Source organism: Capricornis sumatraensis, chromosome 4, assembly GCF_032405125.1.
Source record: "Capricornis sumatraensis isolate serow.1 chromosome 4, serow.2, whole genome shotgun sequence".
NCBI lineage: Eukaryota > Metazoa > Chordata > Mammalia > Artiodactyla > Bovidae > Capricornis > Capricornis sumatraensis.
In genome coordinates, this window is record NC_091072.1 from 71,595,233 (window position 1) to 71,610,573 (window position 15,341).

The following is a 15,341-nucleotide window of genomic DNA, read 5'->3' on the forward strand; positions in this document are numbered from 1 at the left end:
TAGGGGTAAGGCCCGTACTGCTTACCAGTATTACAAATGATTCCTATTTATTAGCCCTACAAATTCTCTTCCAGGGTTTATCCTATTAATACAACATGCACACCTGTGAAATGATAAATCCAGGAATTTTCACTGCAGTATTGTTTATAATAGTGAACAATTAGAAACAACATAAATTCTCATCACAAAGACTGAATACAACATGACATATCCGTGCAATGGAAATCTATACAGAACAAGGGAATTCTTTATTTCTTGGGTAGTGGGAACTCCAAGAAAAGTAGTGAAACTGAGGAAGATGTAAAACTGGGTGCAAAGTATTCTAGCATTTGCGGAATTCCATCATTTGATTCTATCACTTGAAGACTATATATATGTTCATGTTAGTTTGTATATACACTACAAATCTCTTGAAAGATGACAAGAAACAAAAAATGCTAATAAATGATGGTTATTTGCTTGGTGTAAGTGTGGAAACTGGGGTGGGTTGGGAATAGGAGAGGACATTTCTCATGATCTTAACTTTGATTTTTAACGTGGTGCTAAAATACACATCAAATCGATCATTTAAACCATTTTAAGTGTATAATTCAGTGGCATTAGGTACATTCACAATGCTGTGTAACCATCACTGTTATTTAGTTCCAGAACTTTCTCTTCACTCCACAAGGAAACTGCCCATTAAGCAGTCACTTCTCATCCTCCCCTCCTCCCCAACTGTCAGCAATCACTAAGCCACTTTCTGTCTCTATGGAGTTGTCTAGTTGGGCTGCTTCTGCTGCTGCTAAGTCACTTCAGTCGTGTCTGACTTTGTGTGAGCCCACAGACGGCAGCCCACCAGGCTCCTCCGTCCATGGGATTCTCCAGGCAAGAGTACTGGAGTGGGGTGCCATTGCCTTCTCCCTAGTTGGGCTAATTCATATAAATGGAGGTGTGTAATGTGTGCTTGTCTGTGACTAGTTTTTTTCACTGAACATCGTGTCTTCAAGGTTCATCCATGTTGTAGCATGTATCAATACTTCATTCTTTTTTATGGCCAAATAATATTTCATTGTATGGATATGCCATATTTTACCCATTCATCAGGTAGGCATTTCTGGTGGGCATTCATCAGGTGGGTTGTTTCTGCCTTTCAGCTATTGTAAATGGTACTGCAATGAAGAGTCCTGCACAAGTCTGTGTTTGCTTAAACATCTGTTTTCAGTTCTTTTAGGGATATCCTTAGGGGTAGAATTGTCAAGTGCCAGGGTGATTCTGTCCTTTAACTTCATAAAGAATCACCAAACTGTTTTCCACAGTTGCTGTACCATTTCACATTCTCACCAGCAATATATGAAGGTTCCATCTTCTCTGCATTCTCATCTACACTTGTTTTCTATTTTTTTTTTAAGTCTAGCCATCTTAGTGGGTGTGAAGTGGTATCTCACTGTGGTTTTGATTTGCATTTCCCTGAAGGCTAATCATGTTGAGCATTTTTTAATCTGTTGTTCATCACTTATCAATCCTCTTTAAAGAAACATCTAAGTCCCTTGCTTATTTTAAAAGTAGGTTGTTTTTCTCTTTCTTGTTGAGGTGTAAGAGTTCTTTATATATTCTGGATACTTGACAGATACGTGATTTGCAAATATTTTTTCCCATCCTGTGGTCTGTCTCTTCACTTTCTTGATAATGTCCTTTAAAGCACAAAAGTGTAAAATTTTGAAGTTCAGTTTATCTAGCTCCTTTTGTTGCTTGTGCTTTTGATGTCATAGCTAAGAATCCATTGTCAAGTCCAAAACTATGAAGATCTACCCCTATATTTTTTTCTAGGAGTTTATAGTTTATCAACTTATACTTAGGTCTTTGGTCCATTTTCAGTTAATTTTTGTGTATGTTGTGAGGTAGAAGTCCAACTTTATTCTTTTAAATGTGGATATCCAGTCATTCTAGCACCTTTTGCTGAAGACTTCTTTCTGTATTGAATGGTTTGGCATCTTTGTTGAAAATCAATCGGCCATAAAGGGTTGGACTTGTATATTTCTTTCTTTTCTTTATTTAATGCTTTTGGCTGTGCTGGGTCTTCCTTGCTTTGCAAGGGCTCTCTCTAGTTGCTTTGAGCAGGGGCTACTCTGTTGCAGTGCGTGGCCTTCTTATTGGGGTGGCTTCTCTTGTTGCAGGCACAGGCTTCAGGAGTTGCAGCACACTGGCTTGGTGGTTGCAGCTTGTGGGCTCTAGTGCTCAAGCACACGGGCTTAGTTGTCCCGTGGCACGTGGAATCATCCTAGATCAGGGATCGAACTTGTGTCCCCAGCCAGATTCTTAACCAGCGGATCAACAGGCAAGTCTAGATTTGTATATTTCTGAACTCTCGATTTGATTCCATTGATCTCATTGCCTGTCCTTATGCTGATACTGTGGGCTTCTCAGGTGGTTCAGTGGGTAAAGAATATGCCTGCAGTGCAGGAGATACAGGAGATGTGGGTTTGATCCTGTGTTGGAAGATCCCCTGGAGAAGGGCATGACAACATACTCAAGTATTCTTGCCTAGAGAATCCCATGGACAGAGGAGCCTGGTGGGCTATAGTCCATCGGGTCACAAAGAGTTGGACACGACTAAAGCTACTGAGCATGCATGCACGCATGCCAATACCACAGTCTTGAATACAGCAGCTTTGTAGTAAGTTTTGAAAGTGAGACGTGTGAGTCTTCCAATTTTGTTCTTTTTCAAGATTGTTTTGGCTATTCGTGCAATGCTATATGAATGTTAGGATCAGCTTTTGCATTTCTATAAAAATGGCCATTGGGATTAACTCTTTTGATTTTTGAAGTGTGATACTGAATTGCCTATTCAAATTTTAGTTAGTAAGTTTCTGTTTTGTTTCGCAGCAGTGCTAGGTTTTCATTGCAGTGCGCAGGCTCTTCTTTGTTGCGGCAAGTAGATGTTTCTCTACTTGCGATGCACAGGGGCCTCTCTAGTTGCAGCATGTGGGTCTAGTGACCTTGTGGCATGTGGGATCTTAGGGGTCTCTAGTTGCAGCGTGTGGGCTTAGTGGCCCTGTGGCGTGTGGGGTCTTAGTTCTCCAATCAGGGATCAAACTTGCATCCCCTGCATTGGAAGGCGGATTCTTAACCACTGGACTACCCCGGAAGTCCCAATTAATAAATTTTTAAAATTCTCAAATTTGCCTGGTCTTCCATACAGGTCATTCCAGGAATTACCCTGACTTCAAGCTCTTTCTCCAAAACTCTAGATCCCCTTTGTGCAATGTACAATAAAGAGAAAAATTTACCAACTCTGGCCTTCCTTTCTTCATTATCTCAGACTTTTAGACAGCTCTTCTTAAGGTCTAATTATGATTCCTCTTGCTGTCATGTTAGTTAATTACAGCTGATTTCCCTGCCTTTTTCACATACTCCCTCATCTGCTCCAGCATTCTTTCCTCTCATTCCTAATCCCTGACTTCCCACCCTCCCTTATTTACAGCCCCTGGCCCTCTTCCTTTAGAATCCATGGTTATGAAAGCTACAAGGAATGTCAGATTATTTTTTTTTCAGCTCACTTACTTTAAGTTATGGAAACTAAGGCTCAGAGAGAAAGTTTGACTTGACACCAGCCAGTGAGTGACTGAGACTGGACCAGACCTGGTCCATTTCCTCTCTGTTTTGTTCTCTTTCCACTATAGCTTGGAACTGGTGAAGAGCCCTGTGTGCAGACCTTCTTGCACCCATGTCCCCTCTCCAGACTCTTGCTTAGACCATTTTGCCCACTCTGGCCTCATAAAGTCTGCACACAGGAGGGACAGGTCTTTTCCAAGGCTCCTACCCCAGCCTGGAACGTGCCCTTTCCTGCCATTTTGAAGAAACTGCTGAATCCACAGGGGGAAGTGAAACTATGGGGGGAGATAAAGAGTTGGGGTAGAGTTTTGAGAGGGACAACCACAGGCTAAGTTTAGAGGACCAAGAGTTTGGGGGCCCTTCCTGAGGACCCACGTGACCCCCTTTATATCCTATTACAGACCATGGTGGCTTTGTCAATGGTCCTTGTTTTCCTGCTGGCCCTGAGCAGAGGTGAAAGTGAGTTGGACGCCAAGAGCTCATCCCCACAGGAGGCCACAGAGTGGAGGGATCCCAATCTGTTCCAGCCAGGGTCCTGCCAGCCAGCTCCCTCCTGCCAAAAGTGCATCCTCTCACACCCGAGCTGTGCCTGGTGCAAGCAACTGGTAAAGATGGGCCTTTGACCTCTGAACTGTGTGTGTGTGTGCAACCTGGATATACAAGTATGATTGTGTGGGTACACGTGTGGCTTTCTGGGTACGCTCTAGTCCTGTATATGACTGAGTTTGTGCACATATGACTTCTGTCTATGATTGTATGTGTGTGGGCACACACATGCATGCAAGAGTCCTCTGCATACATGTCTGTCTGCATCCGTGTATCTGTGTATATATGGAGAAGACTTGTGACTTAAACTTGGAGGAAGCATGTTCTCACCGAACTCTTGCTTGTGTATAGCGAGAGGGATCTTTTGTGGGTATATCCATGAGAAAGTGTATTTGTCAGCTTGGGGTTGTCAAAATACCATAGACTGGGGGGGCTTAAGTGACAGGAATTTATTTCACAAACAAATTGATTGAGGATGTGAAATCCCAGATCAAGGTGGTAGCTGATTCAGTTCCTAGTGAGAGCTCTCTTCCTGGCTTGCCGATGGGCTGCAGACAAGCTCTCTGGTGTTTCTTCTTATAGGGATCTAATCAATAGATCATGAGGGCTCTACTCGCATGACCTCATCTAACCTTAATTTATTCTCTAAGGCCCTAACTCCACATACTATCATGTTGGGGGTCAGTCCACTGCAAAAAGTGTGTGATTGGGTTTCTGGATCTGGGTTGGGGGTGGAGGTGTGTTCCTGGGTATGCAGCAGCCTATGACTGGGAGGGTAGGCTGGAAGGAGCTGGAAGCCTATGGGCTTTGGGGCAAAGGCTTGAACTACCTAAGTGGCAAGAAGGATGTGGGGGGTGGGGGAGAGGGTGTCTCCCTGGCTGGTCAAACAAAGCTGTTCTTTGTTCATGCCTTAAAGAGACAGGGCTCTGGTGTAGCAGAGCACAAAGGGTGCCTGAGCTGGGGGGATGGGGCAGAACTGTCTCACAGAAAATGGAGAGTTAGATGAGATAAGAAATGCGGGCACACTCATGGGAAGACAGAGCTCCAGAGCTGAGTGGGTCCAGGAGAAAAGCACGTAGTGAATCTGGGAGGCCTGGAAGGGGAAGACAGAGTCAGCAGGAGGCAGAGAGGAGAGGTGCCAGGCCAGAGGAGCCAGGCAGGGACGCTTGGGCCAGCTGGGTACGTGTCAGTCTCCTCCAGTCCCCAGACCAGACCCTGGCTGGCACCTGGGCCAGCTGAGAAGCTGCTCTAACCATTTCCTTCCCCTGTGGCTCCCCAGCCAGTCCCAGGGTACCAGACACGCTGAGGGGAAGCGGGTATTCTCTTCTGTCGCTATCGTTTCCCTTCCCAGGGACTGTCTTAATCTGACCCCCTTCCCATTTTGGCCTGAGTTTGCCGGGGGATGGGGGGGGACTCCGGTGGGGGTGGGGTGGGGGGCGGTGGGGGGTGGACTAGGAAGACAGATTCTTCCTTTTTTAATGGTAGTGAGGTCCCTAAGATCTCTGTCCTGCTGGGGGAGGTGAGAGGTAGGTATCTGGCGGAAAGGGGGTGTCGAGATAAGGGTAGGAAAAGGGGGATGCTGTAGGAAGTGGGCTCTGGACAAGGAAGTAAGTACGAGGTTCGAGGGTAGCTGTGGAAGGAAGGGAGGGGAGGGAATTGGGGGTGGGTGCAGGGCTCAGGGAGTTGCCTGACAGGGGAGGGCTTGGAAGTGGCCAGGATGGCAGGGTGGTTCTGGGATCCGGGCTGAGGGTTTCGGGGGATCAGGGTTCCACACGCGCCTCCCCTTACCGCGCAGAACTTCACGGCGTCCGGGGAGGCGGAGGCACGGCGCTGTGCTCGGCGAGAAGAGCTGCTGGCCCGGGGCTGCCTCCCGGGGGAGCTGGAGGAGCCCCGCGGCCGGCAGGAGATGCTGCAGGACGACCCGCTCAGCCAGGGCACCCGCGGCGAGGGGGCCACCCAGCTGGCGCCGCAGCGGGTCCGGGTCACGCTGCGGCCGGGTGAGTTAGGGGGTGGGGGGCAGTCAGGCCGGGGGCTGGGATTCCACCGCGCCCGGCTGACCTCCCCCCCACCTCCACCCGCAGGAGAGCCCCAGCAGCTCCGGGTACGCTTCCTTCGAGCGGAGGGATACCCCGTGGACCTGTACTACCTTATGGACCTGAGCTACTCCATGAAGGACGACCTGGAGCGCGTGCGACAGCTCGGGCACGCGCTGCTGGTGCGGTTGCAGGAGGTCACTGACTCCGTGCGCATCGGTAAGCCCCGCGGAGCCCTGCCCGCTCCTGCCTGCCCTCTGCCTCTAACCAGCCGCACCCCAGCCTCTGCCAATGCCTAGGAAACACAAGGGCCTCACCTGCCCTCTCCTGCCCCCCCCCCCCAAGAAAGTAATCGAGAAGATTCCCTGGAGATGGGATAGGCTACCCACTCCAGTAGTCCTGGGCTTCCGTATGGCTCAGACAAAAAGAATCCACCTGCAATGAGGAAGACCTGGGTTCGATCCCTGGATTGGGAAGATTCCCTGGAGGAGGGCATGGCCACCCACTTGTTATTCTTGCCTGGAGAATCCCATGGACAGAGGAGCCTGGCAGGCTCCAGTCTATAGGGTCGCAAGGAGTCGGACACCACTGAGTGACTAAACATAGGACAAGAAAGTAAAGCGAGGGTTTATTTACGTGAAAGCGTGCTCTCAAGGGGAGAGAGAGCAGGCAGACTCAGGTGAGAGGCTGCCCTGAGTTGCTTTTTTCCTGCAAGCCGGTTCCCCGGGGCATAGAAATGAAGCCTCGGAACACTCGTGGCCTCTCCTGGTTTCTAACAGACCTGGCCAGGCCACGGGTTCCTGATATCTATCCCCAGAGACATCTTCTAGGTCAGAGCTAGGGGAGCTTTAAGAGTCGGTCCTGTAGGACTTCTCATTTTACTGGAAGGGTAACTGAAGCCCCAAATCTGGAGAGACTGTGTTCCGACAGCTCCCAGCATCAGATGTACCACCTGGACACTCCTGATGCCTCGTCTCCTGGCCAAGGTCTAAATGCACCATCCCTGCTACACCCACTGCTCACATCCCTCTGTTCACCATCCCCTGGGTCGTCTTCTGCTGCTGCTGCCGTTACTACACTGCACACTCGAGCCTTCTTTAGCTTCCACCAAACCCCTGCCACCATCATGTCCTCCTCCTCATATCCATTCCCCACTTCCCTGAGCCTGTGCACTCGCCCCTTTGCCCCTGCTGGGTCCTGGGTCCCTGGCCCTTTAGGAGCACCCTCTCCCATGAGCTCCTCTGTGACTGCCCCCACCCCAGTTCTTGGGGACTCCCTTCCTGAGTCCTCAGCAGCAGCCCCCATCCAGTGATGTCTGCCACTGCCTTCATGACTCTCCCAGGCTTTGGCTCCTTCGTGGACAAAACGGTGCTGCCCTTCGTGAGCACAGTGCCCTCCAAGCTTCGCCACCCCTGCCCCTCCCGGCTGGAGAGCTGCCAGTCACCCTTCAGTTTTCACCATGTGCTGTCCCTCACTGGGGATGCAAAGGCCTTCGAGCGGGAGGTGGGACGCCAGAACGTGTCCGGCAACCTGGACTCGCCCGAAGGTGGCTTTGATGCCATTCTGCAGGCTGCCCTCTGCCAGGTGAGGGGGTGGGGAGGGTCTTTGAGTCGGATGAGCTGGTTGGAGCCAAGATGGGCACCTGTGGTTAGTCAGTGCACAGTTCTAGGGGGTGCCCTTTGTACTATAGTCCCTATAGTTTGCACATTTGACAATTTCCTGGTGGATTGGAGTGAAATGTCTAGAGGAAGAGGCATGCTTTTCTAATTTACAAGGCCTCCACTAGCAGCAACCCTATTTGGGGAGAAGCAAGGAGCTGGAGACAGGAGGATGGACAAACTGAGTCAGAATGAGGCCGGCCAAATCCTTGGCTAGTAGAGCTGGTGGGTGTAGCTCAAGGGCCCTCCATGGCTCAGGTGCACAGCCTACCACCCACCCCACTCCAGAAGCAGATTGGCTGGAGAAATGTGTCCCGTCTGCTGGTGTTCACGTCAGATGACACATTCCACACAGCTGGGGATGGCAAGCTGGGCGGCATCTTCATGCCCAGCGACGGGCACTGCCACTTGGACAGCAATGGCCTCTACAGCCGCAGCCCAGAGTTTGTGAGTCACTACCCTTCCCCGCCCTCCCTGTGGGACCCACACCTCTGCTCCTCCCAGGACCTCTCCCTGTAGCCTCACTGTCCTTACGATGGCCACCCCGCCATCCTCCCCAGCAGCTCCTCCTCTCCACGTCCCTCCACTCCCCAGCCCCTCCCCTCCTTCTAGCTGGTGGAACTCTGGAGTTTCAGGGCACCCCCTGCATTCTGTGAGGGGGCCTGGGGTACTCACCTTGTCCCTACTCCTTGCTCCAGGACTACCCCTCCGTGGGTCAAGTAGCCCAGGCCCTCTCTGCAGCAAACATTCAGCCCATTTTTGCTGTCACCAGCGCCACACTGCCTGTCTACCGGGTAAGAGCTGTGTGAATGCCAAACCCTCCCATGCCCAGCCTTTCTCAGCTCCCTCAAAGGCCCATTTTCCTCTCCCGATATGCCCTTCTTCCAGAGTCCCTCCTCCATCCGCAAGCTTATTTCCTGAGAGTTGTGACCCACCATTTCCTTCAACTCCCCCCATCACAGGAGCTGAGTAAGCTGATTCCCAAGTCTGCAGTAGGGGAGCTGAGTGAGGACTCCAGCAATGTGGTGCAGCTCATCATGGATGCTTATAATGTGAGGGGCTGGGTGGGTGGGGGGCACTGGGGAAAATGGAAAGGGACCCCCAGGTAGGATGGCAGAACCAAGAGGACAATCACCTGTTGGTATCACACCCCACAGCTCCTGCCTACAGTCTGTGTGTGTGGCCGTCATTAACAGCTCAGTCACTCAGTCTTGCACTCATTCATAAACCTTAAGTGCCTGATTTGTACAGAGCATGAAGCACAGCTCTGGGCAAGAAAGGGAATTAATATTGATTGAGTTTTTATTTCATGCCAAGCACCATCCCAAGTATACACTGTTTGATGTCTCTTTTACTCCACTAAAACCCCTCCCTGCTTGGAAACTATTTTTCTAGTTTTATCCATGGGGATACAGACGCAGGGAGGAGGCTAAGTGACTTGCCCAAGATCACATAGATAACAGACGCAAGGGCTGGCACTTGTCTATACATAAAGAATGTCATATCTGGAGATTGCCTTCACTATAAGCTTATCAATAATTCAGAGATATTCTTCACAGGAACCATAGAATTTTACAGGTAGACAGAACCATAAAAATTCATGTTTCTTGGGGTTAGGTCTTATCTCTGCAACTCGACTGTAGGCTTCTTGATAACAGAGACTGTGTTCTAAACCCATGGTGAAAAAAATGGGAGACAAGATCAAATTTCCCAGGACAAACTCAATTGAAAGAATCTGCTCTTTAGACCTTGTATGCTCACAGATTACATGTCCAGACATGAGGTTTGAAAAAGCTAGCTACTACGTTTACAGTGCTGGCTAGCCCCTGAGCCCCACCAGGTCTTTGCCACAGCGGCACTGAGATGCCGTGTTGGAAACTTCTGGACCCTGTGTTCTCGCTCAAGGTCATCCCAGGTCCTTCCTGCAGAAACTCCTCCTGACTGGGCAGAGCAGAAAGAGCCCCCAGGTGGGCTGAGGGCGGGGTTCCGGCAGGATGCGGAACAGCTGGAGAGGGCCTGAGCTGTAACCGGCCTTCACATGGTCACTCTCTCTCGCTCTTTCCCCAGAGCCTGTCATCCACTGTGACCCTCGAACACGACTCTCTTCTCCCTCCGGGGGTCCACATCTCTTATGAATCTCAGTGTGGGGATTCTGAGAAGAGACACGGTGAAGCTGCCGACTGGGGCCAGTGCAACCACGTCCGAATCAACCAGACGGTGAGAAGGAAGGGTGTGGGGTGGGATGGGGGGGGAAATTGAGCAGGCAGGAGGGGATGGGGGGACAGGCCTGGGAAACAATGTAAAAAGCCTGGGGTATCCTCCACCCATCCTTTCTGAGACACTTTAATGAGCAGCTTCCTCAAATGGTTCTAGGAGATGGGTGTTAGCATGACCCTGTCCCTTCATTCGCTAAGCAAGGTTCTGGATGACCAATGGGTTTGCGGTGTGTGTACACGCACAGGAGTGTGTATGCACACAGGATCTTAGTATGAATCCCCCCTGCCCTGTCCTCAGGTGAATTTTTGGGTTACTTTCCAAGCTACCCGCTGCCTCCCAGAGCCTCATCTGCTGAGGTTCCGAGCCCGTGGCTTCTCTGAGGAGCTGACTGTGGAGTTGCACACACTGTGTGACTGTAACTGCAGTGACGCCCAGCTCCAGGCTCCTCACTGCAGTGATGGCCAGGGGCACCTCCAGTGTGGGGTGTGCAGGTGAGAGCCCTCTTCCCTCACCCATATGGCTCCCGCGTACTCCTCCCACCTCACCCTCCATCCCTCCACCCGCGGCTGTCTCTAGGTATCTTTTTCGTAGACCTTCCAAGCCTCCACCCTGACTTTCACCTCCTGAAGCTTCTTCCCTCCACTCCAGCTCCCCCTGCTCTTCTGCTCCTCAGAACTCCGTTATAGTCCATGCTCCTCTCAGCCTCTGCTCTCTCTCCAGCTATCTTGAGATCTTAGGTTTAGAGTTTGGGGAAAGGCAGGTCAAGACATGGTCAAATTCTCTGATCCCTCCTTTCCCTCTCTTCCCTTCCCCTCCCAGCTGTGTCCCCGGCCGCCTGGGTCAACTCTGTGAGTGTTCGGAGGCTGAGCTATCCTCCCCAGATCTGGAGTCTGGGTGCCGGGCCCCCAATGGCACAGGACCCCTGTGCAGCGGGAGGGGACAGTGCCAGTGTGGACGCTGCACCTGCAGCGGGCAGAGCTCCGGACATCTGTGCGAGTGTGACGATGCCAGCTGTGAGCGACACGAGGGCATCCTCTGCGGAGGTACCTGGAGACTTGGGGAGAGGGCTGGGGTCAGAGTGGCCCCCCAAGGGCATTGAGGCTCTGGGAACTTCTTAAGGGCAGGAATCAGGCTGTGATGTAGGGGTTGGAGGTGGTCTGACACACTCGAGGGAAATGGATGCACAGGAGCAGATCAGCTCTAGGCAGCCTGTGATGGCATGTGGTGCTCAGTGGCTGTGGGGAGGATGGTTGTCACCCTCCGTGTGGCCCTACCTCAGGCTTTGGCCGTTGCCAATGTGGAGTGTGCCACTGTCACGCCAACCGCACGGGCAGAGCATGTGAATGCAGCGGCGACATGGACAAGTGTGTCAGTCCTGACGGAGGGCTCTGCAGTGGGCACGGACACTGCAATTGCAACCGCTGCCAGTGCAACGACGGCTACTATGGTGCCCTCTGTGATCAGTGCTCAGGCTGCAAGACACCATGCGAGACACACAGGTGAGCCCTCAGGCCTTGACCTTGGGAACTGGGCTCACTGAGCCCCTCCCGCCCACCTGCTCTTTCTGTGGGTCATCTGGTGACAGCTGTCCAGCTGGTAACTTACTGGCACCCACTGGACAGGGACTGCGCAGAGTGCAAAGCCTTTGGGACTGGTCCCCTGGCCATGAACTGCAGCACAGCGTGTGCCCATGCCAACATGACTCTGGTATTGACCCCTACCCTGGATGACAGCTGGTGTAAAGAGAGGACCCAGGACAACCAGCTCTTCTTCTTTCTGGCAGAGGATGTAGCTGGAGGCAGAGTTGTGCTCACAGTGAGACCTCCAGAGGGTAAGTGGGGAGGGATACTGTGGACATGCCACATGAAGCTCTGCAAGTTTAATGGGTAGGGGGCCAGAACTCTGGAGGTGAAGACGCCAGGCAATCAGGCTGGGGACTGAAGCAGAGCTGTGAAGCAAGCGGAGTACAGATGCTGGATCAAGTGGACCTGGCTGAGGCCCTGAGTGCTGGGATAAGCCTGATCCTGTGGAAGTTCCCTTTGTTTTCAATGACAGGCAGGACGAGGGAGGTTGATGGGGCTGGACACATTGTGGGTGACGGGTGATCAATTCCTAGGCCCTGGCCCCCAGAAGTCCACTGTTTCTTCCCCATAGAGGGAGCAGACCACACCCAAATCATTGTGCTGGGCTGCGTGGGGGGCATCGTGGCAGTGGGACTGGGACTGGTCCTCGCTTACCGGCTCTCGGTGGAGATCTACGACCGCCGAGAATTCCACCGTTTTGAAAAGGAGCGGCAGCATCTCAACTGGAAGCAGGTGAGGAGGCTGCCTCCTCCCCGACTGGGTGGGGTCTTCCATGCTTCCCCTGGTTACAGGGGTTTTGCTTTCTGCTTCACCATCCCCAACTCTGCCCCATTCCTTCTACACACCCCACACCCCAGGCCTGTGCCGCCTCTGCAGGCTTACCCTGGTTCCTCTGCTCATTTCCATCAGTTCCTGGGGTTCCTGCTCAAGTTTCTAGGCTGGCCTCTTACACCTAGATAAAAGAGGAGTCCTGGGAGTTTTCCTCATCACTGGCAACTTCTTTCTGCAGGACCACAATCCTCTCTACCAAAGCGCCATCACGACCACTGTCAACCCCCGCTTTCAAGAGGCAGACAGCCCCCTTCTCTGAAGTGGGGAGAGAAAATCACTGCAGGGCTCTTCTCTGGGACAGGAGTTGAGGCGTGGGGTGGATCAGGCTACAGCTTGGCAGGGGCATTGAAAGGGCTGCCTCCTGCTGCAACCTTGCTTCCCTAGCTACCTCACAAGGAGTGGGGGCTATCCCACCCAGGTCTACAATAAAGTCTTGACTGAGAGCACACCTGTCAGCTTGTTTTACCTCAGGCCAGGAAATGTTGTGGAGCCTGGGCCTCAGGGAAGCTCACATGCATTCCTCCCCCTACCACCTGAGGGCAGGGTGAGGGAGAGTTTATCAAGCGTAACAGTGCGCAAGAGTGACATGGGCTGCATGGGGAGCAGCAGCACCGGGCTGGGTGGGCGAGTGAACCCTCAGCTAAGCTGACCAAGGAGCGCAACAGGCCACACTTGGAGAAACGCTGCCTCGGCTGGTGTCTAGCCTCATTCTGTCCTGCTACATTTATTTTCTTTCCTTATTCAGAACTGATAGCCTGTTTTTACTGCTGCTTGTTGTGCCTCTGCAAAGGGGAGCTCGTAGGGTGCTGTAAGCTGTGGGGTGGTTGGTTACATTTGGTGGGAAAAAATAAAACTACTTTGGCCCCAGTGAAAAAACTTCTCCCAAGGATGTTCCTCCCAAAGAGGAGATAGTATGTACAAAAGCCCCGTTTTATTTAAATATCCTAAATATATCACGAAGGAACATATACTGCACTTTAATGGTAAAAAGATACAAGTTTATAACATCTTATAAAAACTACCATTTAAAAGTGATCTTGTTCATTTGATATTCCCCTCCCCTAATAGCAAAATAAGTATATTAAAAAAAAAAAAGAAGTGGAGAGGAAGGGTGGGGTGGGAGGGATTAAGATAAAAGCCCCAGGGCCACATAGAGGCAGAGAACATCTGGGGAGAGGGTTAAAAGTTGTGGTGGGACCCCACACCTCATTTAACCCTCCAACGTCAAGCCATGGGGCACAATCAGTAGCTAAGTGATGACAAGAGGTTGTTGGAGGCAGGGTGGACGGAAAAGACTTGAGGTGCTGGGAAGGGCAGGGCTGGTGGGGTCCGGTCCAGCAGCCCACCCAGGAACTGGCGCTACTCTTTCCCAGGTCCCTGAATCCCATGTCCTGGTCTCTTAAGAGCTGGCCCCACCGCCGTTCCCTTCACTCCAGACACACCTGAGGCATCTTTCCAGTGCTAGACCCCACCCAGCAGAGGGGTGGAATGTTGGGCCCAGGAGCCTTTGCAGCGGTCTGTGATCTCCCTGGGGTGTAAGTGGGACTCTTGGGCACTAAGTCACTCCTTCTGCCTCTCTGTTCCCCTCTCCTCACAAATCCATGGCCTCATGAACATCAGCACCTGGACAACTGAGCTAACCACCTGCTCCTGAGTTTCCACTCACCCAGTCCTCGGCAGGGGTGGTTCTGGTATGGCTCTCTGCACATATGCTTAGAAGTTCCCTCTCCCCCACACATCCAAGCAGGAAGCCGACGCCTGTAGGGGGCTAGGGCACATTCGGACCTAAACACACATTCGCACATGCAGGGGCACACCTCACTAATGTGATTCTCTCCACACACACCCCCAATCCTAAGCTGACTAGCTATAGGCGGCAGGGAGCGAAGTCTTCCACTTTTTAAAAGCATCGTCCGGAAGGAGTTTTCTAAGTGCGTCCGAGACAAACACTAGCCCCCAGCAGAGCTCTCTAACAGAGAGGGCCTGGCTCACATGCAGAAAGAGGCCCTACTTGCAGGGACCAAGAAGGGCTGGTTTCAGGACTCACCGTCTAGTTTCTGGACCATGTCAAACATGCCAACACAAAACCAGGCGAGAGCAGGCTGCAGGCACGTTCCCCAGCGTTTCCCCATAGGATCTCAGATGCTGTCAGGGAAGAGCTAAAGGGTGCCACGCTTCTTTTCCCCAAATCCTCACACCTCAGAGGAATGGAGAGCCCCCCATCTCCTTCAGAACAGGCAACAGGAGTGTGCTGCTGCCTACCTTTTCTGTGAAAGGAAATCACTTCCTGCAGACTGCCATCTCAGACCCACTCCTGACAGCCCAGTCAGGTTCACCAAATTTCCATGATTCTTCTGTAATTACTCACCACACCCTCATACGTCAGGACAACCCACAACCTGGGAGTCAACCAAACCCCCAGAACCTCCCATAAGGATCCTTTCCTTAGCAGGAAGAAAGAGGGTTTTTATTTCACTTTAGAAAATTCATATTCACAAGCCCTGGCTTGGGTTAGCAACATCCTAACCAGCAGTCTGTTGAATCAATCTTAAAAAAAAAACCCTCCAAAACGAAGCCCTCCAGTCCCCTCAAGCTGAGTTCTTCAGCTCCTCTTGAACCTCAAGGTTCAGGCCTTCAGGTTTCGGGGGAGGGGCAGTCAGGAGAAGCTGTTTCATGCTCATCCTCCCGAGCTGGGGCTAGAGAAGGGTTTGGCTCAATATGCCATCTCCAAGCATACAAACACGAACACTCACATACCACACACACACTCACTCATACACCCCTGATCACTTCTGGGGAGGGTGTAGATAAGGTGGTGGTGTTGGAGCAGAGAAGAGCAAAGAATATAGTTAACAGTAAAACCTACATTAGGTTCCTCC

At 51.7% G+C, this 15,341-nt stretch overlaps 1 protein-coding gene across 4 annotated transcripts; it reads left to right on the plus strand.

The window, feature by feature from the left end:
• Window positions 1–3,998: 3,998 nt before the first annotated feature.
• On the plus strand, window positions 3,999–12,861 carry ITGB7 (integrin subunit beta 7). Of its 4 annotated transcripts, none has more exons than XM_068970979.1 (14): window positions 3,999–4,199; window positions 5,936–6,137; window positions 6,222–6,392; window positions 7,516–7,757; window positions 8,120–8,278; window positions 8,530–8,625; window positions 8,794–8,883; window positions 9,899–10,048; window positions 10,346–10,539; window positions 10,868–11,091; window positions 11,328–11,547; window positions 11,671–11,879; window positions 12,203–12,363; window positions 12,641–12,861. In XM_068970979.1, exons 1-14 carry the CDS (start codon window positions 3,999–4,001, stop codon window positions 12,719–12,721), a joined length of 2,400 nt encoding a protein of 799 aa, XP_068827080.1. In that variant the 3' UTR covers window positions 12,722–12,861. The 4 variants fall into 4 exon arrangements, with proteins under 4 accessions (XP_068827080.1, XP_068827081.1, XP_068827082.1 ...); XM_068970980.1 differs by having other exon boundaries at window positions 12,541–12,658; XM_068970981.1 differs by lacking the exon at window positions 8,530–8,625.
• The last annotated feature ends 2,480 nt before the right edge of the window (window positions 12,862–15,341 follow it).

Bases quoted from the DNA above. Each gene is read 5' to 3' on its own strand.
- ITGB7 (XM_068970979.1), top strand. From the start codon at position 3,999: ATGGTGGCTTTGTCAATGGTCCTTGTTTTCCTGCTGGCCCTGAGCAGA. The intron at 11,092-11,327 runs GTACCTGGAGAC...GCCCTACCTCAG, and splicing joins CGAGGGCATCCTCTGCGGAG to GCTTTGGCCGTTGCCAATGT. The intron at 11,548-11,670 runs GTGAGCCCTCAG...CCCACTGGACAG, and splicing joins ACACCATGCGAGACACACAG to GGACTGCGCAGAGTGCAAAG.